The following is a 27539-nucleotide window of genomic DNA, read 5'->3' as shown; positions in this document are numbered from 1 at the left end:
ACGGTGTTTCTGAGTTGCATTGAGGCGTTACGCGCGGAAACGCGCGCGCATACGTTTGCGCGCGCAATTTTTTGAAATGCTTAAAATGACCTAAAACGTACTCTGTTTTGGTCAAAAAGTGATTTTGAGCATTTTAAAATTTTGACGCGCGCGTACGCGCGCGTCGTGACCTTCAGGTGACCTTTGATGACATGACCTGATGACCCTTGATTTGAAGTTTATGTCATGTGAATTTGATTTATTTTTGATAATTGATAATGGAGATATGATTGATAATGTGATTTTACAAAATGGCGTCTAGATGACGTCATGATGACGTCATGACATTAAGATTCTTGCAGAATTGAGGTCTTATTGATGTTGATATGTGCTGATATTTTGATGATTATTGAATATGAACTTTCTGAGATTTGCTGTCCACAAGAAATGGAGGAAATAAAAATAATAAATAAAAATAAATAAATAAAGAAAGAAAATTCGGACAAACATAAGAGGTGATCTGTCATAGACAGACCACCTAATAAATAATAAAGAAAGAAAATTCGGACAAACATAAGAGGTGATCTGTCATAGACAGACCACCTAATAAATAAAGAAAGAAAATTCGGACAAACATAAGAGGTGATCTGTCATAGACAGACCACCTAATAATAAACTAGATTTTAATTCGTCATGCGGACGAATTAGGTGGTCTGTCGTATAGATAGATAAACAGGAAAAAAATATTTAAACAGATATTAGATTGAAAAATAGATAGACAAACAGATTTACATAATCAAACAGATACATACAAGAAAGATAATTATATTAGATGGATGGAGTGATGGATGGAGAGATAAATTATAGGTGGTTATATTAATAAAACATAGACATATATAGATAGATATGGAGAGACAGACATATAGATAGAGAGACAGACATATAGATAGATAGAGAGACAGACTTATAGATAGAGAGATAGATTGATAGATATATAGATAGATAGAGAGATGATTGGTGGTTATATTAATAAAACATATATAAACATATAGATAGAAAGAGAGACAGACAGAAAGATAGATAGACAGATAGATAGACAGACATATATATAGATAGAGAGACAGACATATAGATAGATAGAGAGACAGACTTATAGATAGAGAGATAGATTGATAGATATATAGATATATAGATAGATAGAGAGATGATTGGTGGTTATATTAATAAAACATATATAAACATATAGAACAATAAATTATTTCAATCTGGACAAAAAGACCAAAAATGGACTGCTCAAAATCACACAAAAGGTGCATTTTTGCTGTAATATTGTTCCTTTTGTAAGGACGTCTGGTCGAAATTTTGTAGAAAAAGGTAGATAAATTAGTGCTATTAGCTCATTGAAACCACCAATTCAACCATCCTCTCTCTATCACATGTTTTAATTCACATAGCACAATTCAAAACGGCAATACATCACAATTAGACCATGTAAAATCTTTTCATAGTATATATGTTTGATTTAATTTGTCATTTAATAAAATATAAATAAATGTGTGTATGTACAACTGTATACTCTACAATGTATGAGGTAATACAAATCAAAAGGGATAAGCTTATACCTACGTGATATTCTGAAATGTATGAGGCAACACAAATCAGAAGGGATAAGCTTATACCTACGTGATACTCTGCAATGTATGAGGTGATACAAATCAAAAGATAAGCTTATACCTGTAGGATACTCTGCAAAGTATGTGCAATACAAATCAAATGGGATAAGCTTATACCTGTAGGATACTCTGCAGCAATGTATGAGGTAATACAAATCAAATGGGATAAGCTTATACCTGTATGATACTCTGCAATGTATGTGCAATACAAATCAAAAGGTATAAGCTTATACCTGTAGGATACTCTGCAATGTATGAGGTAATACAAATCAAATGGGATAAGCTTATACCTGTGTGATACTCTGCAATGTATGAGGTAAAACAAATCGAAAGGGATAAGCTTATCCCTGTGTGATCCTCTGCAATGTATGAGGCAATACAAATCGAAAGGGATAAGCTTATCCCTGTGTGTCTGTGTGATACTCTGCAATGCATGAAGTAATACAAATCAAAAGGGATAAGCTTATACCTGTAGGATACTCTGCAATGTATGAGGCAATACAAATCAAAAGGGATAAGCTTATACCTGTAGGATACTCTGCAATGTATGAGGTAATACAAATCAAATGGGATAAGATTATCTCTACAAATCAAAAGGGATAAGCTTATACTTGTAGGATACTCTGCAATGTATGAGGCAATACAAATCAAAAGGGATAAGCTTATACCTGTAGGATACTCTGCAGTGTATGAGGCAATACAAATCAAAAGGGATAAGCTTATACCTGTAGGATACTCTGCAATGCATGAAGTAATACAAATGAAAAGGGATAAGCTTATACCTGTAGGATACTCTGCAATGTATGACGCAATACAAATCAAAAGGGATAAGCTTATACCTGTAGGATACTCTGCAATTTATGAGGCAATACAAATCAAAGGGATAAGCTTATACCTACGTGATACTCTGCAATGTATGAGGTAATACAAATCAAACGGGATAAGCTTATACCTGTAGGATACTCTGCAATGCATGAAGTAAGACAAATGAAAAGGGATAAGCTTATACCTGTGTGATACTCTGCAATGTATGAGGTAATACAAATCAAAAGGGATAAGCTTATACCTATAGGATACTCTGCAATGTATGGGGCAATACAAATCAAATGGGATAAGCTTATCCCCGGGTGATACTCTGCAGTGTATGAGGTAAAACAAATCAAATGGGATAAGCTTATACCTGTGTGATACTCTGCAATGTATGAGGTAAAACAAATCAAAAGGGATAAGCTTATACCTCTATGATACTCTGCAATGTATGAGGCAATACAAATCAAAGGGGATAAGCTTATACCTCTATGATACTCTGCAATGTATGAGGTAATACAAATCAAAAGGGATAAGCTTATACCTGTAGGATACTCTGCAATGTATGAGGTAATAAAAATCAAAAGGGATAAGCTTATACCTGTAGGATACTCTGCAATGTATGAGGTAATAAAAATCAAAAGGGATAAGCTTATACCTGTAGGATACTCTGCAATGTATGAGGCAATACAAATCAGATGGGATAAGCTTATACCTGTAGGATACTCTGCAATGCATGAAGTAATACAAATGAAAAGGGATAAGCTTATACCTGTAGGATACTCTGCAATGTATGAGGCAATACAAATCAAAAGGGATAAGCTTATACCTGTAGGATACTCTGCAATGGATGAGGCAATACAAATCAAAGGGATAAGCTTATACCTACGTGATACTCTGCAATGTATGAGGTAATACAAATCAAACGGGATAAGCTTATACCTGTAGGATACTCTGCAATGCATGAAGTAAGACAAATGAAAAGGGATAAGCTTATACCTGTGTGATACTCTGCAATGTATGAGGTAATACAAATCAAAAGGGATAAGCTTATACCTATAGGATACTCTGCAATGTATGAGGCAATACAAATCAAATGGGATAGGCTTATCCCTGGGTGATACTCTGCAATGTATGAGGCAATACAAATCAAACGGGATAAGCTTATACCTGTAGGATACTCTGCAAAGTATGTGCAATACAAATCAAAAGGGATAAGCTTATACCTGCATGATACTCTGCAGCAATGTATGAGGCAATACAAATCAAACGGGATAAGCTTATACCTGTAGGATACTCTGCAATGTATGAGGTAATACAAATCAAAAGGGATAAGCTTATACCTGTAGGATACTCTGCAATGTATGAGGCAATACAAATCAAACGGGATAAGCTTATACCTGTAGGATACTCTGCAATGTATGAGGTAATACAAATCAAAAGGGATAAGCTTATACCTGTAGGATACTCTGCCATGCATGAAGTAATACAAATCAAAAGGGATAAGCTTATACCTGCATGATACTCTGCAATGTATGAGGTAATACAAATCAAATGGGATAAGCTTATACCTGTATGATACTCTGCAATGCATGAAGTAATACAAATCAAATGGGATAAGCTTATCCCTGTGTGTTACTCTGCAATGTATGAGGTAATACAAATCAAACGGGATAAGCTTATACCTGTATGATACTCTGCAATGCATGTGCAATAAAAATCAAATGGGATAAGCTTATACCAATATGATACTCTGCAATGTATGAGGTAATACAAATCAGATGGGATAAGCTTATACCTGTATGATACTCTGCAATGTATGATGCAATACAAATCAAATGGGATAAGCTTATCCTTGTGTGATACTCTGCAATGTATGAGGTAATACAAATCAAACAGGATAAGCTTATACCTGTATGATACTCTGCAATGCATGAAGTAATACAAATCAAAAGGGATAAGCTTATACCTGTAGGATACTCTGCAATGTATGATGCAATACAAATCAAATGGGATAAGCTTATCCCTGTGTGATACTCTGCAATGTATGAGGCAATACAAATCAAACGGGATAAGCTTATACCAATATGATACTCTGCAATGCATGAAGTAATACAAATCAAAAGGGATAAGCTTATACCTGTAGGATACTCTGCAATGCATGTGCAATAAAAATCAAATGGGATAAGCTTATACCAATATGATACTCTGCAATGTATGAGGTAATACAAATCAGATGGGATAAGCTTATACCTGTATGATACTCTGCAATGTATGATGCAATACAAATCAAATGGGATAAGCTTATCCTTGTGTGATACTCTGCAATGTATGAGGTAATAGATAAAGTATGTCAACTGTCTTGATTATAGCATATGTCAAGGACTAGGAAGCAATATCCAAAATTGGTAAAAAAAACATCCAACTGAATTGAAGGTCTGTCCTCAAGATTATTAGAGTGAAAGATGAATTATTCAAAGCACCTACCCATCATGGACTGTCTGAGATTCAATAATCACATGAGGCAATGTTCATGTCAGATCCTTGAATCTTGGACATATGACAAATAAAAACTTTCATTACCCCCCCCCCCCCTCATAAAAATCAGTTGGAAGCTGAGCTTTACAGACTACTTTTACCATTAATACTCATTCCAGATACAGTGTGGTTGTGCCATTCTAAAGTCTGACAATTCTATTTGATTATATAGATACAGGACTACTCTTAACCCAGTTTCGAATGGAACCCCAGTATTTCTAGCAGGTGGATGTTATTTCATTAAGCTTTACTTCTCACAGTCATATCAGTAGATGACAATACTCAGACTCGGTGACAATACTCAGACTCGGACTAGCAAGTATACCTGCTATTTTTCAAGTTGTCAGGGAACAATTTCTAGGTGATGAAGTATGTATTCTAGACAAGTTCATTAATGGGAGATGAGAATGAGATCAGAACATCTTGCGTGGTTGAGGGCTGTACTTCAGCATCTTGAAATATTGGATTGTGACTACAGTTGCCAAAATGTAGCTTATTCCTTCTGTTCTTGACGAGCTTACAGAGAAAGGAAGTTCAATTCAGTTCACATTTAAATGTTGATTCAACTGCCATTGTGAAAGGTGGCACTTAAGTCTTTACTGCTAGGCAGGGAAGTTGTAACTGATATCCATTGCGTGTATGCTGGACTCATTCAAAATAATCTTCATGTTTCTCTCTTAGAGCATTTGCGATCATCTGAGGAAGTTTCTCTCCAGGAGTTAGCTTGAATGGTGGTAGAATGACAGAATTTGATGGAATGGTTTCTATCCAGAGCTTTTTTCTGCCCCGCTGTCCTGGAAGAGCAAGTTTGACTTCCTTCCACTTGGATGTCATTGTGCCTGTGTACCATTCAACATCTATAGTTTCACATTGTACTTTGCATACTCATCCAACTTGAGGCCAATGGGTAGAGTATTCTTGAAGATATGTTGCTACCATGTCTCCCTCTTGTACTTCTACCCTTCGATCCATCTTGCCTTTGGGTCCAATGTGAACCTATTTGTTTGATAAAATACAAATAAAACTGTTAATGTTGAAATGGTATTTGAGCTTTAGATATATAAATATAAACCAAACTACTAAAAAATTATAGTTTCTTATTTCTTTGTGGATTATTGCAGAAAATAAATTTAATAATTAAATCTAACTGCAATAAGGAAAGCCAAAAATGTAACAGGGACGCATGTCACACCAACGCATAATGTCACAGGGAAATGACATTATGCAATGATCACCCAATGCATAATGTCAAAGTGGACATATACTATCGTAGCTTGAACTTATGCATAACGTTGCAAGGTTTAACGCATAATGCAGCAGCGGCATTTGTTTCAGCACTTGAGTTAAAAAACAAAGATAAGACATCAAAAATGTGTTTTCACTCGTCATCTGAATGTTATAAGCATGTTTGGTGTGACAGTATTACATTTGTTATCAGGAAGATGAGTTGGCCTTATAAAATTATGTGTGGAGTAGTGAAATGCAAGTATCCACATACTGACATCTGAGTATATTGCTTTACATGTAATTTAACTTATTTTGCGAGTGAATGTCATCTACTAGTAGTTGAGAAACAGCACCTTTCCATGGTCTTTTAAAGACAATTTTAAATACAAATTTAATTGCATTTCATTGTTTTTATGACATTTCAATAAAAAAATATTTGTCTTATTGTTACTAGGAATGTACTACCAATGTATCAAAAATTCAGCACGAGATTCACGCTTGCAATCTATTATATATAATAATAATAATAATAATAATAATTAGACTTATATCGTGCCAAATCCACTATGTAGAGTGCTCAAGGCGCTTTTTAGGAAATTATAAAAGAAATTAAGAAGAATTGAACAGAAATGTTTTGAGGTAATGTTTGAAAGTTTCAGAAGTCAAGCACTGTTTGATGTTTTGAGGGAGGCTATTCCATAGCTTAGAGGATGAGTAAACAAATGATCTTTCACCCCAGGTTTTTTATGACATTTCAATAAAAATGTCATAAAATATGTCATAAAATATGCTGCCAAAACGGATCAGAATATTTACCTTTTTTGGTCTTAATACATAGAATATGCAAAAACTAGAGCTCACACTTTGGGCTCATTTTATTTAGGCCTTGTGAGATACCTTATTTTGTTTGTAAGAAGAAATTTAATCAAATTGACTTAAAACTTCAGTCTTTAGTTGGAAATGCTCCCTCTATAGGCTAAACCACCAACAAAAATTAGTTTTATCAGCTGAACGGGAAAACATGAAGGAAAAGATTTAGTAATTTTGTGAAGCATGCAAAAATAAATCGCTTTGAAATGTTTAATCTTCCGGTACATTCCTATTAACAATAAAAAATGACATTTCTTTATTAAGATATCATGAATATTGTTACATTTTTAAAAAGTGATAGTGGATTCGATTCTGCCTGCCCTTCCCCTGCATCCTCACCTACCCCACCAAACACTTTTTTTAAACTTTCAGATGACAGAGCTTGAAAAAAATTACTCAGTAAAAACATGTTATCTGTATTGAGTCCTGAAGAAAATAACGCTGTGACTTTTCCGTTAGCAGTTCAAGCTATGACGTTATGCGTTGACTGTGTTTATGCATTGGATGATCATCGCATGTTATTTCCTGCAACGTTATGCAATGTTGTGTCATGCGTTGCTGTGACATTATCGGTTGTACTAGGGCCTCAGAGGACCCTCACAATAAATCTAGTTTGAGCTGATTTTTTGTGTGTGACATTTTCCTTCAAGTCTCATTGCTGAAAAAAGATGAAAGTATAAATCGAATGCATATTGTCTTTATAGCCAATATCATTAACGTATCATTTTCACTTTTAATTGTTGACATCAATTAATTTCATGTTCCTATTTTTGTTATAGCATTACCAATTATTTCCTTTGAAAAAACAACAACAAAAAGTGGAAACACAAAGAAAATTTGAAAACAAATCAAAGCATACATGACTTACCTGTCTGAAGGGTTCATCTTGTCTTGTATTTGGAGAGACTTCTTCTTTGATGTATCCTGTATGCGATTTCTCCGCCAACAACAGATCACAGATTGGCCATCTGAATGTCACATCATCTTCTGTAGCAAAAATGATAATTTGTAAAGTTGCGCAAATGATAATATTAATTCCTTTAACAAAAAAAGATAACATTCAAAATTCATTTGAAACCTAAATGGATTTTCCAGTTAGTTTTCATTGTAAATTCTGATAAGTACACCAATAACTTGAAAATTGTCAAATAAAACTCATGTGACCTGCCAACGACCTTTAGCCATGACTCCTAGATTTTATCAGATCAAGGTCACTCCCAAAACATATACTGTACACAAACCATAACTCAATGGGGGAGGGGCTTTTAAGTGCAATTTTCACAAATGTAAAAATAAAAAAAAATGATAAATTGTTGTTTCTGGAATATTTCTTTTCATTTACTATTGTAGGAATACTATAAAGAATATTCAACAAAATTAGCTTTCTAGAGCCCTAATTAAATCAAATTGAGCAAAATATATGAGTTTGCCTTCAAAACTTTGCAGTGGCTTGGCCCCAGAAAAGGGGAGGCGCTGTGGGTGCTGAAGCACCCACTAGATTTTTCCCTGGAGCAGCTTGTATTATTCTGCATAGGAAGCACCCCCTGGAATTCTGGTAGGTGTTAAAAAATGGAGAAATGGAACCGCAATGTAACCCTTTCATTTTTTTTTTTCGCTTGTGAAATTTTTCAGGGACTAAGTATAAACCTTAATTTTGGAGTGAAACCCTTTTTTTTTTGCTTGTCAAATTTACATCAGCACCCCCAATAAAAAAAAGCATTCCCAGGGCTCTACACCTAGCTTGCATGTTCTGAGGCCAAGATCTTTAGGAAGGGGCTGTAATAACCTCCCACTGCAGCAATACATGCAGGTTGCCTAAGTCCATCTACCATCCAAGTTTGGTTGAAAAGCGACTTATGGTTGTGGAGTTATGTGTCATTAGATTTGTGACGGACGGACACCGGACGACATTTGGATCCCTAAGTCTCGCCTTCACCTCTGGGCGAGACAAAAATGATGACATCACACTTTGATATCCTATAAACATACATAGCAAGGGGTTCTATTCAACCCCCCCCCCCTTCAATATTTTTTCACAATTAATCTGTAATGCAAAAAATAGGTGCAGTGGCATTTCGTTATTTTTTTCTTTCAAGACCAAATTCCAGTTCCAAAGTTTCACACATTTTGAGAGTGTATTTCAAACCTACTATTGCTCATAAATGTGAGTTTATGAATTTATAAATTAAATCTGTATGTAGCAAAAATTCATGAATTTATGTATCATTAGTCTTGCTTTTAGTGATTAAAAACAATTGATTGGTGTTAATTATTTAAATAGTGTAAGCAATGATTTTCATTAAAAAAAACAAGTGATACAAAAGAATTAAAATAAGATTAAAAATAAGAGATAAAAGTTCAGATTATTTTTTTGAACTTTACATGTAATTGCAATATATTTGATACATAGAATCTTAATAAGAATCCTTAAAAAAAAGCAAAATGTAGTAATCTTGGATCCTTATTTTCAGATAAATAGCCAAATTCTGATCTAACAAATTAATAGCATGATTAAGATAGATTTGAAAAGTTATAATACATTTAACAATCAAATCTTGAAGGTTACATGGTATGCATCATGAACGTTTTTTTTATTGTTGCAACAGCATGGTCAGTGGTTGAGATCTGAGGGGGTTGGGTTACATCTACATGTAGGTTTAAGTGATGGTTCTGATTGATCCTGTACCAGCTAATCTAGTGCAACTTTTTCTTATCTAAGATTGATTCTATTTATTTGAGTTCAAAATATTTTTTTTTCTTAGCCCAGTTCTATCCTTTCATAGTTGCTTAAATAAATTAAAGCATACTCAAATAAAGGGGAAATAGTTATAATTCATACCTCCACTGTCATCTTCTTCAAGTATGAGTAGCTCACACAAAGATTTCCATGCTTCGGTATCTTCTGGTTCCAGATAGGGTCGTAGTTTGACAGGGAGATGGCTGATAGCAATATCTACAAATGATTTCTCAACAAGTATGGGTTGCGCCTCTGGATGCGATTTCAGGATGTGAGAGCTGCCAGTGGTTTCTCTCCAGTGTGGGTTGGTTGACCAGTCTTTGGTTTGCAGGGTGGCCTTTTCTTCTTGGTCCATTGTAAACTTAAAAATGTGTGGTTTACTGTGATACTGCATGGTATGTTGGTGAGGAAGAAGCCATTGGCGTACATCAAAGATATGACTGATGCGCTCTGATGTTGTGATGCAGTCTGCTCGTTGGAAAGAAGCTGGGATGGCTTGGAGAAGTTTGGGGAGAGTAGTGATGTTCTTTTTCTTTAGATGAGTTGATATGCGTGAGAAAAGTTGATCAATATCTTCGTGAGTGTGACCAACCATAAGGAATCCAACCTTGATCTACATGTTTAAACAGAAAGACAAATATTATATCAACCAAAATAAATAGACCACAAGAAACCAGCAAAAATAACATCAGGATAAAGTCAAACTTACATCCACAATCCAAATGCACACTTTGTCAAACTGGTCTCCTAGCAAATGGACTTATTCTCAGATCAGATACTCCATTATGGCCAAAGCCATTTGGTACACTATCATTTTTGTGTAATCACAGTTTGTTTAGTCCAACCATAGCTAGTCATTAGTCTGATGCCCATATGTTCAAATTTTTACTGTGTCTACTCATCACTTTTTCAAATGATACTTTGGTTCATAGACAGTTTATCTAATAAAGACTAAGTTGTTATATCAGTTGGGAAAGCCTAACTGAAAATTACACAAAATGGTAGATTGAATAGATGAAAATGATCAAATTGTTAGTACAATGTAGCTAACTTCCTACAGATAAATGAGCATTAGACCATGCAGGATGAGAGTGAGACCAAATGGGAAGCAAAGCAAGTATACTCCAAACTACATTATATTGAAAATGTCAATTCTACACTAAAAGGGCAATTTCAGAGTACTTGACAATTTTACAGTTACAGTTAATAAATGTCCATTAACATCACAATCACATTACTACACCCCTAAATAGACTGGCTATTTTAACTTTTAGGAGGACTAGGGGGTTCAACCCCCACCCCCCCTTGTGATCTCGGCCGTCGATTGCATGATCGCCACAAAAATCAGCATGCCCGTTTCACAAGGCATCATCTACAAAAGTAGATCAAATTCTGTGAAAAATGTCACTGGCAATTAATGATGCTAATTTATGCGTAAAATCAAGTTTGCTCTGATTAAATAAATTAATCCCAGAAAATGCTAATTTTTGGTTCACAGACTCTTTATAGGAATCTGATCAAATGCACTGTTAAAAACTTCAACATTACATTTATTTTCTTATGTATTGTATTGTTTTCTAAATTTCTCATGTATTTCGTTGTGTTTCTGCTTTTTGTTTTTTATTGTTTTACAATGGATATTGTCAGAAATTTATTTTGACCATAAATAATATGAAATAAATTGATTTTAAACAGTAAAAGAAAAATAATGTTACATTTATGAATTTTTAAAAACACTTGCATTGGATTTGTTAAACAAATTCATGTTTTTGAGCAATTTTGGGTCTGTATCCACTTGTGAAATTTTGTGTAATTTAACAACTGCGTACGCAGGGGGAGGGGGGGGGGGATTCTGGTCTCTAAAGTTGCGTGAGACTTGAAAGTAAAAAGTCAGCAAGTGACATGGTTAAACAATTATTGCGAAAAAAGTCAGCAAGTGACATGGTTAACAAATCATTGCGAAAAAAGTCAGCAAGTGACATGGTTAATAAAATTATTCTGTAAAAAGTCAGCAAGTGACATGGTTAATAAAATTATTCTGTAAAAAGTCAGCAAGTGACATGGTTAATAAAATTATTCTGTAAAAAGTCAGCAAGTGACATGGTTAATAAAATTATTGCAAAAAATGTTAAAGGGGCTGAATCAGTCCTCCCAGTCATAGTTTAAAGATCACTTCCACCCCGAAAAAAATGTTGATTTGAGTTTTGCTTATTTAAAAAAAAAAAAGGAGATATGCACAAATCAGTGACATACAAATAAGACAGTCGATGATGTCCATCACTCACTATTTCTTTTGTTTTTCATTTAAATTGTACAATATTTCAGTTTTTTTAAATATATTTGACAATAAGGACCAACTTGACTGAACCATATAGTAATAAACAATACTAATTCAACATGTTCAGAGAGGAATTAATTGTGTTTCACTTGACATTGAGAAAGTATATTTCAATAAAAAAAATACAAAAGAAATAATGAGTGGATGATGTCATCAGTCTAATCATTTGCATAACTGCTTTTGAAATCATGACAAGCAAATCTTTAAAATGTCATAGCTTTCTTACTTTACATCTGATATCGATGAAATTTTCAGATATATGCTTGTCGGATTTTTCTCTTTTATTCAAATCAACTTTTGTTGGGGAAGATTTGTTCTTTAAAATTGAAGGCTATCTTATTTTGAAGTCATCATTGTTACATCATTGTTAAACAGGGTTGACTGTAAAATAAGGCTGGGGAAAGGGTTGGAATCCACCCTCCGGTCCCCTCTAAATTTTCACGATAAATGCGGTGCATTGTTAAATGATCTTTTTCTTTCAAGTCTTGTGCAACTTTTTGGTCTTATTTGTAACACAATATATAGGAAAATATTCTGATATTCATTATTTTATTTTTGATCAGAATCCTACGAAGAGTCTGAATAGAAAATTAGTTTGGAGGCTGTATTCAATTATATAGAGTAAATCTTTGATTTTACATATAAAGCACTCATTGGATATCATGTGATTTTGCAGTACCAACACCTATTCATGACTTTTTACAGAATCCAATATAATGACCACCCAAGTGTCTGTTTGTATGAATAAAAAATATGTGCCAAAGGATTCTGGAAGAAATTGTGTAATTGCTGAGAAATAAGCAAAATAAGCGCGGATTCGGGCACTTCCGTCGGGTCTTTATTCAAGCAAAAATAATATACACTGTCCCATGTGAGCCTATCTGTGTTGGTGATCGTCAGTGTGATTGTTTTTCAGCTTAGATTTTATGATTTCACAAAGTTCAGTTTATGTAACTCTACCAGATCTAGATCCACGATGATATAGTTTTACTTAACGTTGGTTTTACAGATTTTCTCACGAAATCAGTGTTTTACTGCAACTACTTTCATAGCTTTAAGTGTTATCAGAATTATTATTTGTTTGGTGTCACCTAGCAGATGAAAAGCGAACTGAAACACTATGAGCCACAGGTCTCTCCTTCCAATATAACTCCTACTCTTATATGAATAGTACATCCATGGAGCTAGCTCCTCAGTACATCTTATCCCTAACACTAAAAACCATAAAAGTTGCGTGATATTTGATTGTAAAAAGTCAGCGAGCGGCGCAATAAAAGAATTTCGCACAATGGACTTGCCACAAAAATTCTGAGGGGTATTATATCAAAACGAATTGATTCTTTTTCAGTTAAGATATAAAGTTTTTTTCAGTACACAAGGAAATCAAATATTGGTGATCACAGAATGAACATTAATCATGTTTACCTTCTTGAAGATTTTGAGTTCAACCAACAAGGACAAAAATGCAAAGACATGTCGATTCTTGTTCTCCCTAGCAGTGTTGTCTAACTGGAGGTACAAGGTTGGTGGAAGAGAGTCAGCATAACGTATAAGGACATTCAGTAAAACATGAATTGTAAGATTGCTGTCGTGTGGATATTCCTTGAAGTCAATGTAGGTATGCTGGCCTCTACCATGCACAATAGCTCCAGTTATGTGAGTGTGGAGTTGATCTGTGTGACTCAGAGCTTTCGGTGTTGGGTGAAGTTGAGGTATCGCAGTACAATGTTGGTCCATCCCATCAATGATAATGGACATATATTTCTCAGGATGCAACTTCGCCTTTTGAATGTGTTTGTAATACTTTTGTCTCTCATTACTGCAGAAAAAGAAAAATAAAAACCATTAGACATGTATATTCTAGCTATAGATTGTAACCTTGATACTTGGAAATAACCTTTCAATCTAAATCTTTTCTACAAATTTCAAATATGAAAGTGCCATAAAAACATACAGAAGAAATTTTATGTACATCCAATAAAAATTTATGCCACCATTTCTGTAATGTACATTTAAAATCTTTAAAAAAAATGTCTAGCCTAAAACTGGAGCTTTAACAGCCAAATTCTGATTGTGTGCATTAGTTATCATAATTTATTAATCAAAAAAAGAATCAAAGAATCAAGAAAAGAACACTAAAAACTGAAATGTCAGAGAAAAAAAATTAAATAACGTACTAATAAATACATCCTGATGTCAAAATAGATTTCAGGAAGACAACCAAATGGCCACTGAACATCTCGAAATTATTGTTCTTGTATGTTTAACTTAAGTTCTTGACCCAGTCGATATTTATTCATAAATTCCCTAAATCCATGAACATCACAAATCATTCTAATATTGCGGATTACGCCATGCATAAATTGCATTCAAACTTTCAGTGAAATTGTGCAGTTAACAGCCAAGATCCTGAGGGGAAGTCAAAGACACCCCCTCCCCCCATTTTATTTTTTGCAAAGGCCCAGTTAAGAAAAGAAGGACCTATTATTGTCTATTCATTTGTGTTTCAATATCAAAATAATACCAATATATTGTGACAATATTGGTATTTCATATTTTCATCATATAATGCATCTCAAATTTATCCCATATAATTGATATACATGTACATGTACCTCTGTTTTTGAACATGTTCCTGGTGTTGCATCATCAAATTCTTTCTAACACCCTTGTCATTTGTTCTCCCAAGCTTTATCTTTAGCTCTGTACATAAGTCGCACTTAGAAAATCGGTTGATCTGAAAGAAAAAATAATAAATCATAAGTGATAGTATATCAGGTCTGCCACAATCCAGATTTTTTTTTTCATTGCATGCACTTGGTGTGTTTCACACATCAAAAAGTCTGATAAACAGTCAAGCAAACTTCTTGATTTATACTGTTTAGCAGAACCCATGAATAGACGGGTCAATATATGGTTTGACCCGGAACAAATTGCAACAAATGATTTTTCAACGGTATTTTGTACTATTTGACCTCAGGAATAACATACTAAAAATCTACCAAAATCCGCATCCGGGAAAATGGTTATTTTCAAGATGGCGTCCAAGATGGCCGTCATTCACTAAAAATGGATATAACTCACTCATTATCCACCCTAGAATCCTATTTGGATTCATATTCCATGATCCAATGGGTAAAATGATTTATATATACAAGTTAGAGTGAATATTAGCACTCCAGGGTACCAGGAAAATCCAAGATGGCGCCCAAAATGGTTGCCGTAGTCTAAAAAATCCACAATTCATCTGTTAAGTGGCTTTAATTTGGTTTCCATTCGATTGTTTTAATGATGAAGTAGTACGTCGGGACAAGTTACAAGGACAGCCAGTGGTCTGGTGTGCCGGAAAATACAAGATGGCTTCCAAAAATTGAGTTTAAAATGGCTGTTAATTAATCCTTAAAATGGACATAGCTCATATCACATCTACCTGAGAGATAAGATTTTGATGTCTAGACCATGGTTCCAATGGTCAAATAATACATTGTGACAAGTTACAAGGACAGTCAGTGGTCCGGTATGTTAAAAAAATCCAAGATGGCTTCCAAAATTGAGTAAAAAATGCTGTTGCTACTTAAAAAAAACCCAACATAGTTTGTTAAATATCCGGGAATATGATTTCTTGTGCCTATACCATGGTTAAATGGGTCAAATAATAAATTGGGATAGGTTACAAGGACGTTTGGTGGTCAAGTATGTCCAAAAGTCCACGGTGGCTTAAAAAATAGTATCAATTAGCCGCGATGGTATTTAAAAATGGACATAGTTATGTTTTATTCGTCAAGGGCATATGATTTTGTTGCCTATATCATGGTTTCAAAAGGCAGAAAATTAGTTACAAGGACAGTCAGTGGTCCAGTATGTCGAAAATCTAAGAAAGCTTCCAAAAATCGGAGTCTAAAATGACTGCTGTTACTTTAAAAATGGACATAGTTCCTTTAAAAACCACCTAGGAGATATGATTTCGGTGTCCACACTATGGTTTCATGATTAAAATAATACGTTTGGACTGGTTACATTGATATGCAGTTGTCCAGTTTGCCTATTTAAAACACAAGAGGGTTTTTAAAAAAGGAATCTAAAACGACTCATATCATTCAATAGTGGTCAGAGTTCTACAATATTCATCTGCAAGAAATAATGTTGGTGTCCAAATTGTGGTATGAAGGGTCAAATAATACATTCGGAAAAGTAACAAGGATGGTTAGTACCCCATTTTGTCAAAGAATCCATGATGGATTCAAAAATTTCATCTAAATGGGTGCTGTTACCAACTCATGAAACAATATGATAACTTGTCCCCATGCATTTAAGTGTAGGCACCAAGATTATTTCTAACAGGTAGATATTATTTTTATGTAACGGTAGTCACTTTAGAACCCATTCTTAAGCCAACTTGGATTTCAAGGCAAAATGGATTGCTGCATATCATGGTAACCAGTCCCAAAGTATTGTTTGGCCCTTGAAACCCTAGTGTAGACACCGTGACCAAAATAATATCCCCAAGGTGTATCGATAATGTTCTACATCCACTTTTAAGTAACAGCAGTCTTTAAGACCCCCCTTTTTAATACCATCTTTGATTTTTAGACATACCTGACACCTGACTGTCCTTTGAACTTATCCCAATGTATTGCTTGACCCTGTAAACTCTAGTATAGACAGCAAAATCATACCTCCAAGGTGTATTTATAATAAACTATGCATACTTTTAAACAGCAACAGTCAATTTACACCCCATTTTTTGAAGTAATCTTGGATTTTTTAACATACAGACAACTGACTGGTCTTGTAACTTACCCTAGTGTATTACTTGACCCTTTTAAACCATGCTTTTAACACCAAACTCATATTCCCCAGACAGATGTTAAACAAACTATGTCCTTATGTAAGTAACATCAGACATTTTCTTACTCCATTTTTGGAAGCCATCTTGTAATTTTGGACATACTAAGCCACTGACTGCCATTGTCTTGTCCTAATTTATTATTTGACCCTTGAAACCATAGTTTAGACACCGAAATCATATCTCACAGGCTGATTTAAAACGAGCTATGCCACTTTTAAGTATCAACAGCCATTTTAGAATCAAGTTTTGGAAGCCAACTTAGGTTTTTTGACCGACCAGGCCACTGACTGTCCTTGTAACTTGCCCTAATGTATTAATTGATCCTTGAAACTAGTGGTTTAGACACCAAAATCACCTTTCCAGGCCGATATGAAATGAGCTTTGTCCGTTTTAAGTATCAGCAGCATATTTTTAAGACCAATTTTTGGACACCATCTTCGATTTTTGGACATACCAGACCATTGACTGTCCTTGTAACTTATCCTAATATATTTTTTGACCCTTGAAACCAGTGGTTTAGACATCAAAATCACATATCCCAGTCCAAAATGAAATGAGCTATGTCCGCTTTAAGTAAAAGCAGCCATTTCAGAATCAATTTTTAGAATCCATCGAGGATTTTTGCACATACCAGCCCACTGACTTTCCTTGTAACTTGTCCCAATGTATTATTTGACCCATTGAACCATGGTATAGACAAACAAAAATCATATTTCTGGACATAAAGCAAACTATGTCGGGTTTTTTAAGTAGCAACAGCAGTTTTCGACTCCATTTTTTGGAAGCCATCTTGGATTTTTTAACATACTGGACCACTGACTGTCCTTGTAACTTGTCCCAATGTCTTATTTGACCATTGAAATCGTGGTCTAGACACCAAAATCATTATGTCCCAGGCGGATATGAAATGAACTATGTCCATTTTAATTATCAACAGCCATTTTAAACTCCGTTTTTGGAAGCAATCTTGGATTTTTGGACACACCAGACCACTGGCTGTCCTTGTAACTTGTTTCAATGTACTATTTCACTCTTAAAACCATTGAATGAAAAACAAATTTAGATGAATTGTGGATTTTCAGCCCACGGCAGCCATTTTGGGCGCCATCTTGGATTTGCCTGGTACACTGGAGGGCTTATAATTCTTTCTAGCCTAAATCAACTTTTGTACCCCAGACCATGGAATATAGAACGAAATAGGATTCTAGGGTGGATAATGTGTCAGTTGTATCAATTTTCAGTGAATGGCGGCTATCTTGGACGCCATCTTGAAAATAACCACTTTCCCTGATGCGGATTTTGGTAGATTTTTAGTATGTTATTCCTGAGGTCAAATAGTACAAAATACCGTTGAAAAATCATTTGTTGCAATTTGTTCCGGGTAAGGCTATTTTTTGTCGTATATTGACCCGTCTAGAACATTATTTGACAAATACAATGATGCATTACATTAGTCCTGAAGTGTGATTATTGGTAGGTAAAATAAAAAGGAAATGAATCCCATGTGATATGATTGTATAACCTGTTTGATTCAATGGATAAAGAGGCTGTGGATTCAATTTCAGTCTTAGTTTACAGATTTATATAAGTGAATTATTCCAATATTTTCACATCAGCTGTATTGGCTAATTATGATCAAAAGGGAGGAGGGGAGGATCCCAGGGTCATAAAAAATGTATTATTACACTACCAGTCACAATTCTTTGGCCCACTATTACCTGTTGAAACCAGAGAACAATAGATTCAGCACTCTGGTTTTAACAGGTAAAAGTGAGTCAAAGAATTGTGTTAGGTACTGTATGACATGTATCCTTTAAAGAGAAGTACATGAGGTGGCTAATATGATACACGAAAAGAGCATAAAGTATAGATATGAATATTCAAAATTACTTTGGGACCCAAAAAAGTCACATACATTTATGCCAAATCAGTTTATCATTTTAAGGTCTTCTTTGGAATCCTACAGAATTCTCTATTTAAACAATTAAGATAATACTCAGAATGTGTCTTGCTTACTCATTGCTACAAAAAAAATGATTTCAATACATGGCCAAATATGTAAATAAGACAGATGATGTACATGTAATAAGCATGTACTGAACACACTTAAATGTTTGAGATAAAATGCTTAGTTTAAGTCTATACCGTACTTCAGGGTATAAATGTACTTACATGTGAGATGTGAGAACCGCCATTATTGTAAAAATAAGGATTTATTCAAGATTCAAGATTCAATCCCGGAAATTGTATCTCAATAATAATGAAAGAGTGAGTGTATGAAAGGATCTACTTGCTCATTTGCAGATCATGTGTTGTGCATTTAGTGATTTTATTTAAAGCAAAGCAAGAACAAATATTGCATATTAAACTTCCTAATTTTAGATCTGCTTAAACTTTGAATTGAGATAGTTTGAATTTTCTTAGTTCATTGGGACTTGACCTAAAAAAAAACTGTTAAAACAAACACATGATCAGCTATACTTTTTAAGTGTTTTTAATTTATTTGTTTTAATTTTGCCTTTTCCAAACTGTTTAAAATCCAGTCAAAGTACTTAATAAATTGTTAATAATTAATTTGATACCTTAGGGATTCTGATTTGGTGCTGTTCTTTTCTCCAAACTGATTTGAAATGAGATTCAGAGCAGACATCATCATTTATGTCTGTAACTGTTCTGTACACTTCTTTCCTGGTGAAACTAGTTTGAAGGTGAATGGATTCTTGGTCGGGCATTCTATCTCCGCATGAGCTTGCAACGGTATTCAGCTGCATTTTTGCGTTAAGCGTTTTCCTCATCTTCTGACCTTTTTTGATGTAGTTGGGTGGCAATGGATAGAGGACTCCGTCTGTCACAAAATATAAGATGCATACAAATAGAAAAGGTCAGCAAGTATAAGAATTATACAAGTCATGTAATACAAAAAAAATAATCTGAAATTAATATAGACCAAAGTTAACAGCTTTCAACTTTTACTTTACAAAGGGGGCTCAGATAATTTCAACCAACTGCACAAATTGTGCTTCAAACCAAAATGTAATACAATTTTAGTCCTATTTTTATTTATTTGTTTTTAGCCTTATAGAATCAAATTATATTAAATCCCAAATAAATTTGTGTGTAATACACATCCAATAATTAATTTTTAAAGTTTAAGTTGTTACCAGATCTCAAAACAAAAGAAAAAAGATTATCATAAACAATAAAATTAGACTTGCATAGGATTGGAAATTATAGAAAATTAAAACGTATAATTTTAGTTTTTAAAACAAATTACAGTTATAATTAGTTGGAAATACAGGTCCTCAAACCTATATAAAGGTGGCCCTTAACAGGCCAAATACTTTCTGTATAGGTGGAAATCACAAGCATGTATGCATCAGTCCATATATGAATGCTAAGAAATTTTGGGTTGAACTTGGGTATTGTATCATGACCATACAATATCACTGTTAATTCTCATAGTCCTCGGGATGGGGGGAGGTCATTATTGCCCGCCCCCCCCAACCTAAAAGATGGGGGGGCTAATTCAGCCCCCCTTACCTAAGCCGTCGATCGCGCAATCACAACGAAAATTGGTATGCGCGTTACCCATAGCATTATCTACAAAATTCTAACATCAAATTCTGCAAAAAAATCTCATTGCTAATTTATTATGCTCATTTATGTGTAAATCAAAAGTTTGCTCTAAATACATGTAATCATATTCCTAAATCCCTAAAATGCTAATTTTTGTTTCACAGACTCTTTATAGAAATCTGATCAAATATATTTTAAAATAAATTTTAACATCACATTTATTTTCTTAAGTATTTTATTGTTTTCTTATATATTTCATTGTTTTTTTTTGTTTTTTTAATGGAAATTTTCGTTGACTTAATTTTGACCATAACGATGATAAAATTGATTGATTTTAATCAGTAAAACAAAAAATAATGATACATTTAGGAACTTTGGCTAAAATCACTATTTGCATTGGAATTTTTAAACACAAATTCATGTTTTTGAGCAATTGTGGGCCTGCAAGCAATTAAGAAATGTTGCGTAATTTTGGGACCACGTACTCAGGGATCGCAATTTTGGTCTCAAAATTTGTACGCGACTTGACAGTAAAAATTCAGAGAGCGATGCAGTAAGAAAATTTTTTGCAACAGATTTGTCGCGAAAAATGTCGGGGGGGGGGGCTGAATCAGCCCCCAGTCTTCTAGGATTAATCCCTCATATATTTTGTGATAAACCTGTAACGCGAGAAGGTGGCGTCATGCTGTACCTTTCTTCTTTCAAGTGTTAATAACTTTTCAGACCATATTTGTGAACCTTGGGTACAGTTAACACATTTTAGAAGTGCTGGTAAAACCAAAAATTGCCCATTAGTGTAAATTCATGCACAAATCAAATGGGTTTTTAGCCAAATTTTAGAAATGTGTGACTGTTCCTACTTTTACTAATTAAACTCAATTGATATATTCTTGTTTTTATGGGCAAAATGGAGGCACTGAAGATTACAATAAAAAAATCAATGACAAAAAAGTATTACAAGTGGAGCGCCTCTGGCGGTCTCACCTGCATTACACTATTCAATATAGCAGCAGTGCTGACTTTGAAAACCGCTATAAATATTCACAAAAAACACCATTCATATAATGATACAATACTATGTTCATTTGCCCTAAATGACATTTGACCTTGATCATGTTGCCTAAGACTTTTCAGTGATACTTGGTTACCACTATGTCAACGTTTCATAAATTACATCCATAAATTTTCAAAGTTATGATGGCAATTCAACGATTACCCCCAACATTGCCAAAATTCATTGACCTTAAATGACCTTTAACTTTTGTCATATGACCTGAAGCTCTCACGGGATGTTTAGTGATACTTGATTACTCTTATGTCCTAGGTTTATGGATGAGATCCATAAACTTTCAGAATTATGATGGTAATTCAACAAATACCCCCAACATAACCAAAAATAGTTTACCTGAAATAACCTTTGACCTTGGTCATGTGATCTGAAACTCACATGTTCAGTGATACTTCATTAGACTTCAGATTTGATGTTGATGCCGCCATGGGAAAAGCGGTGCCTGTAGTCTGGCTCTGCTATGCAGCTGAGACAAATTCATTTTCTGTAGATTTTTGTTTTTTACTTTATATCTTTTCTTTTTTTTTTTGGAAATCACTTTTTCAGTAAAAAATAATAGATATCAATTACTTTGAATCAGGAAAATGCTTCACTCATGAATTTTGGCTATCAATTTTTTTTGCAATTTGGGGTTTGATACGCACATCCAAAAATGGTTTGTAACTCCGATAGCGTGTACCTGTGCATCGTAAATTTGGTTTTAAAAGGTCGAGTGTGACTTGGAAGAAAAAAACTCCTGACAATTCACAATGTGATCTTTTCGCCTGAGAGATTTATCATGAAAAACATTGGGGGTGGGTTTAAGCACCCCCCCCCTCATCCTAGATATGTTAAAAATACATTTGAAATAAGTTATTTTATTTAAAACAGAATTGGACAGAGATGGCATTTTGAAAAATGTGAATGTTACCTTTAAATTGTTTTTGCCAGTAGTATAACCTAGATCTGACAATTCCAGTGACCTGGTACCAAGAGGTAGCGCAAACTTGGACCAACCCAATGTTATATGAGAAATTTACTGTTCCGTCCTCAGAGCAAGAAGAGTGAGACCGGAAATACTCCATCAGCCACGTCCTCTGGTCGCCCAAAGATTTCTCCTGAAAGGCTTTTTGCGCAGATTCTGCATCTGCTCGTGTCACATTTGCCAGGCAGTCTCTGACACAGCATCTTCTTCCAAGTAAAGGCATGAAAGATTGATGGTTGGTTTTCACTAGGGATTGAAGGGAGAGATGATAAGAAAAAAATGTGTATTAATGCTTCATAAATTAACTCCATCTAACCCTATAATGAATGTCCTTGACCTTTTTTAAAACAGCTTCACTTTATTTGTAGGTCACAAAAAACAACTGTACAACTCACTTCCTTAAAACTGATAGTTATCTAACAGTAAGTACACATGACGGTTGGCTGTCTTGGGGAATGGTGTCCTCAAACCACTATTTCATCTGGCAATGCACACACTGTGCATTCCAAATTAAGTTTAACCCTAACTAGGCCGGGCTTTTTTGGCTGTTCTGTGGCTGGGGGGGGGTTGATTCAACCCCCCCCTGAGATCTCGGCCGCCGATCGCGCGAGCGCCGCAAAAATTTGCACGCTGGTAGTGTGCGATGTAATCTACAAGGCTGTATGGTAAAATTTTCCAAAATAATGAGATTTTATTTTATATGAATTAATTATGCTAATTTATGCATAAGTCATACTTTTTGCTCTAATTCACTAAATAAAGCTCCTAGAATGCTAATTTTTGGTAAAAATACTCTTTGTAGCATTCTTAACAATGGCAATTGAAAAAAACCTTGGTTTGGAAATCAATTTCTTATGTATTTTATTGTTTTATGAATTTCTTATGTATTTCCTTGTTTTTCAACCTTTTGTTTTTCTTTGTTTTTTTTTACCAGATTTATTGCACAACCTTTTTGAAGCATAATTATCCTAAAATCAATTGCTTTCAGCTCTTTTAAGTAAAAATAATCATATCTTTATGAATAAGATGAGAAAACTCAATTTGCATTGACTTTGTACACAAAATCACGTTTTGGAACAATTTTTGGTCTGACATGCACTTACAAAATGTTGCGTAATTTCGGAACCGCGTACCCGGGCGTCGTAAATTTGGTCTCAAAAGATGCGCGAGACTTAAAAGTATAAACTCTGCGAGTGGCGCGGTCAAAAAATTTCGCGCGGCGGAATGATCGCAGAAAATGTTGAGGGGGGGGTTGATTCAACCCCCCCCGGCCATTTTAGGGTTAAAAGGTTGAGTCCACCCAAGAAAAGAGGTGATTTGAAATTACAGAGAAAATTCAAAAAGCATAAAACAAAAACAAAAATCATCAAATTCGGAAGTAAAATTCATTTTCACAGGACAGTTATGCACAACATATTGGTACAAAAATAATAGCTTGATTTTATTATGTAGTACTTTTTCCCGTTACCCAGGCTTTAGCTCTAGCAACTGGCTTTCCACCAAGCTCAGTACATTCAAGGAATTAATGCTGCCAGGTATCAATGCTCCTCACCTAGGTTGAGTTCAGCACAGTGTGGATAAATTTCTTGCAGAAGGAAAACATGCCATAGCTTGGATTCGAACCAAGGAGGGTCAGAACTACTAGACCACATTGCAAATGAGAGGATTGATGGTGTCACCATGGACCTATTACGAATGGACATTCAACGAATCCCCTCCTTTGACACAGAGACCGTCGCCGCTAATCCTTTTATAAACAGAGCGCTGGCAGCTGACACCCATCAAGCCGGTCGTAAAACATGCTCTCACTGATTGACAGCGGAAATCAATTGTACGCTGCTCCTACCCATTGCGATGTTGTTCGTTCACTTTATCAAAAGCAACGCACAGCAGCGAACGTTAGCGCTATGAAAATGATAGGAGAAACAAGAAAACAGGCGTGCATAAACGTATTTTTTACGTACATCGCTAACAACCGGAAATGAAATGCATTGACATCACCTTGCAGATCCGTATATCTATGGCAAAAAAGCAGTTGAAATTCGACGAAAAAATCTGCGGAAAAACGTTAAAATCTCAGCTTTTTCGGACAGTATCGATGTCGATAGTAGCGCTTACCTTCGGTCAGAAGTTGATTTTCATTTGGGCATAAAATTCCACAGGATTGATGAAATTTAACGGGATTTTTTTTGATGGACAGACGACAATCGCACATTATAGAGAGCCTAAAATAATGTACTGAAAAACCGGATATGAATTGCGCATTGCTTTCTAGGTAATGTAAGGACTTTCCCTATTGGCAATCGGGGCTACAACATGACCGTCTTTGGTCGAAAGAGGGCCAGTGATCGATCGGTGACGATCATCGGGCGAAAGGAGCTTGTGTAAACAATCACCCCGGGCGGTCGTTGTAAAAACCGCGTAAAGAGAAAGTTAAGGGTTAGACAGCAATTTTGACAGCTGGAAACAGGTGGTGGTCATAAAATGCTCTCGTTGAATGTCCATTCGTAATAGGTCCATGGTGTCACTAACTATTTTGTTTGATTTCGTGTTTGTTCATGTTTTTTTTGTTTTTTTTACAGATTTGACAGTAAGAATACTCATAAATGAAACACAAAATGTTTAAACAATAGTAATCAATACGTTCAGGGAGGAATAAAACCTTGTTCTTATGGCACTGAGGAGAAAATTAGAACGTTTCATATTTCACATAATATGCATGTACAGAAAGGAATAGTGAGCTGGTGATTTCACCAGTTCCCTTATTTGCAAACCATCCAGGGTTGGTATTCAATTTAATACTTATGTGAGAATTTTAAGTAGGTGTATTTCATTTAAGTAAAATATCCATCTTTGGTGTAATAAGTCAGCTGCCTAAATCAAAGTTCAACGTGTGTGCAGTCTGCACATCGGCATATGCGCAAGTCATACATACTTTGCACAGATGGATACATTCATTGAGCAATATTTTAACATAATAATGTCACAAAGGCTTTCAGTAAACTATTTTGCTTAAATTTGACTTGACTTTAAAAGTAAAACACTTAGATGGGATCTGAATACGAGTTTAAGTTTTTGCTTTTTTTTAATAGCCAAGTAAAATACTTACTCAATCAAAACTCAAATCAAATAATTGGATACTGGCACTGGATGCATATCACTTTTTCTTTTAAATAATTTAAATTGTAGTTTTATTTTTTTCTCTTCATTCAAATTAATTTTTTTTTTTTTTGGGGGGGGAGGGGGTGGACCTGCACTTCAAGGTTTGTCTAAATACTGTAAATGGCAACAGCTTCATCAGTATTTTACTCTTATCATCTGAGGAAAGTCACTCCATGTTGGGTTATTAAAAACAACACTAAAATTCAAACCTTTTTTTCTATTCCCTGTGGGTTCACTCAGATCACTTCCTTCACAGCTTGATGAGTCCAAGTGGAATCTTACTTGTCTTCTCCTTTTGCCTGAGGAATATAGAATAATTGAAAAAATACTTGTAGAAATATCTGCAATAAAAAAACAGTTTTACATGTATGTTCATCTTAATCAGAAATATAAGGCTCAATCATTTTAACAGATTTAATATAAGCCTTTCTATAGATTTGTAGAGAATCATTATGCATGTTGTATTGAATTGATATCATCCCCAAAATGGTTTTTTTTTACGTTGACTTTAATATGACTTAAAAGTTATAAACTTAAACAGCTGCAGCAACATTAATTTAGAAGGAGTTAAAATCACGGTGGAGTGTTATAACTACCCATATACATGTATCTGGTATACAAAAAGTTACACAATTATCTCTGTAATACAGGAAATCTACCCTTAAACAAGTGGAATGCCTCTGGCGGTATCACCTGCATCACGCACTCAGCAGTGCTGATTTTGAAAACTACTATGAAATAAATATTCACAAAACACACCATTCATATATAATGATACAATACTACGTTCATTGACATTTGACCTTGATCATGTGACCGAAGACTTGTCAGTGATACTTGATTACCCCTACATCCACTATAGCTATAAAATTTGAAAGGTCATGTGACCTGAAACTCGCACAAGATGTTCAGTGATACTTGGTTACTATTATGTCCAAGTTTCATGAATCATATCCATAAACTTTCAAAGTTATGATGGTAATTCAACAGATACCCCCACATGACCAAAGTTCATTGACCTTTGAAGTTGGTCATGTGACCTGAAATTCGCACAGGATGTTCAGTGATATTTCATTACTCTTATGTCCAAGATTTATGAACTAAACCAATGAACTTTCAAAGTTATGATGGTAATTCAACAAATACCCCCAACTTGGCCAAAGTTCAATGACCTTGATCATGTGACCTGAAACTCACACAGGATGTTCAATGATACTTGATTACTCTTCTGTCCAAGTTTTATGAACTAGACCAATAAACTTTCAAAGTTATGATGGTAATTCAACAAATACCCCCATTATGGCTAAAGTTCATTGACCTTGCATGACCTTTGACCTTGATCATGTGATCTGAAATTCGCACAGGATGTGTAGTGGTACCTGATTACTCTTATGTCCAAGTTTCATTAATCAGATCGATAAACTTTTAAAGTTATGATGGTAATTCAACAAATACCCCCAATTTGGCCAAAGTTCATTGACCCTAAATGACCTTTGACATTGGTCATGTGACTCAAAACTCAGGCAGGATGTTCAGCAATACTTGATTAACCTTATGTCCAAGTTTCATGAACTAGGTCTATATATTTTCTAAGTTATGATGACATTTCAAAAACTTAACCTTAGGTTAAGATTTTGATGTTGATTCCCCAAATATGGTCTAAGTTCATTGACCCTAAATGACGTTTGACCTTGGTCATGTGACTCAAAACTCGGGCAGGATGTTCACTAATACTTGATTAACCTTATGG

General features: G+C 34.7%; 1 protein-coding gene across 1 annotated transcript in view; it reads right to left on the bottom strand.

Annotated features, from left to right (window-relative positions):
• Window positions 1-5799: 5799 nt before the first annotated feature.
• Window positions 5800-27539, bottom strand: part of LOC129258865 (uncharacterized) — a 34276-nt gene continuing 12536 nt past the window's right edge. Inside the window, exons 6-13 of the mRNA XM_064111424.1 lie at window positions 25999-26088; window positions 22574-22873; window positions 19601-19863; window positions 14785-14906; window positions 13595-13988; window positions 9934-10444; window positions 7963-8081; window positions 5800-5993 (exon numbers count right to left, since the gene is read on the bottom strand). Coding sequence (XP_063967494.1) covers window positions 5883-5993; window positions 7963-8081; window positions 9934-10444; window positions 13595-13988; window positions 14785-14906; window positions 19601-19863; window positions 22574-22873; window positions 25999-26088 — 1910 coding nt within the window. The 3' untranslated portion in view covers window positions 5800-5882. The remainder of the gene's footprint in view (window positions 5994-7962; window positions 8082-9933; window positions 10445-13594; window positions 13989-14784; window positions 14907-19600; window positions 19864-22573; window positions 22874-25998; window positions 26089-27539) is intronic.

The sequence above is a fragment of the Lytechinus pictus genome, chromosome 16 (genome assembly GCF_037042905.1).
Source record: "Lytechinus pictus isolate F3 Inbred chromosome 16, Lp3.0, whole genome shotgun sequence".
In the NCBI taxonomy this organism is placed as follows: Eukaryota; Metazoa; Echinodermata; class Echinoidea; order Temnopleuroida; family Toxopneustidae; genus Lytechinus; species Lytechinus pictus.
The sequence above is the reverse complement of the archived record's forward strand: the minus strand, read 5'-3'. Positions and strand labels throughout refer to the sequence as shown.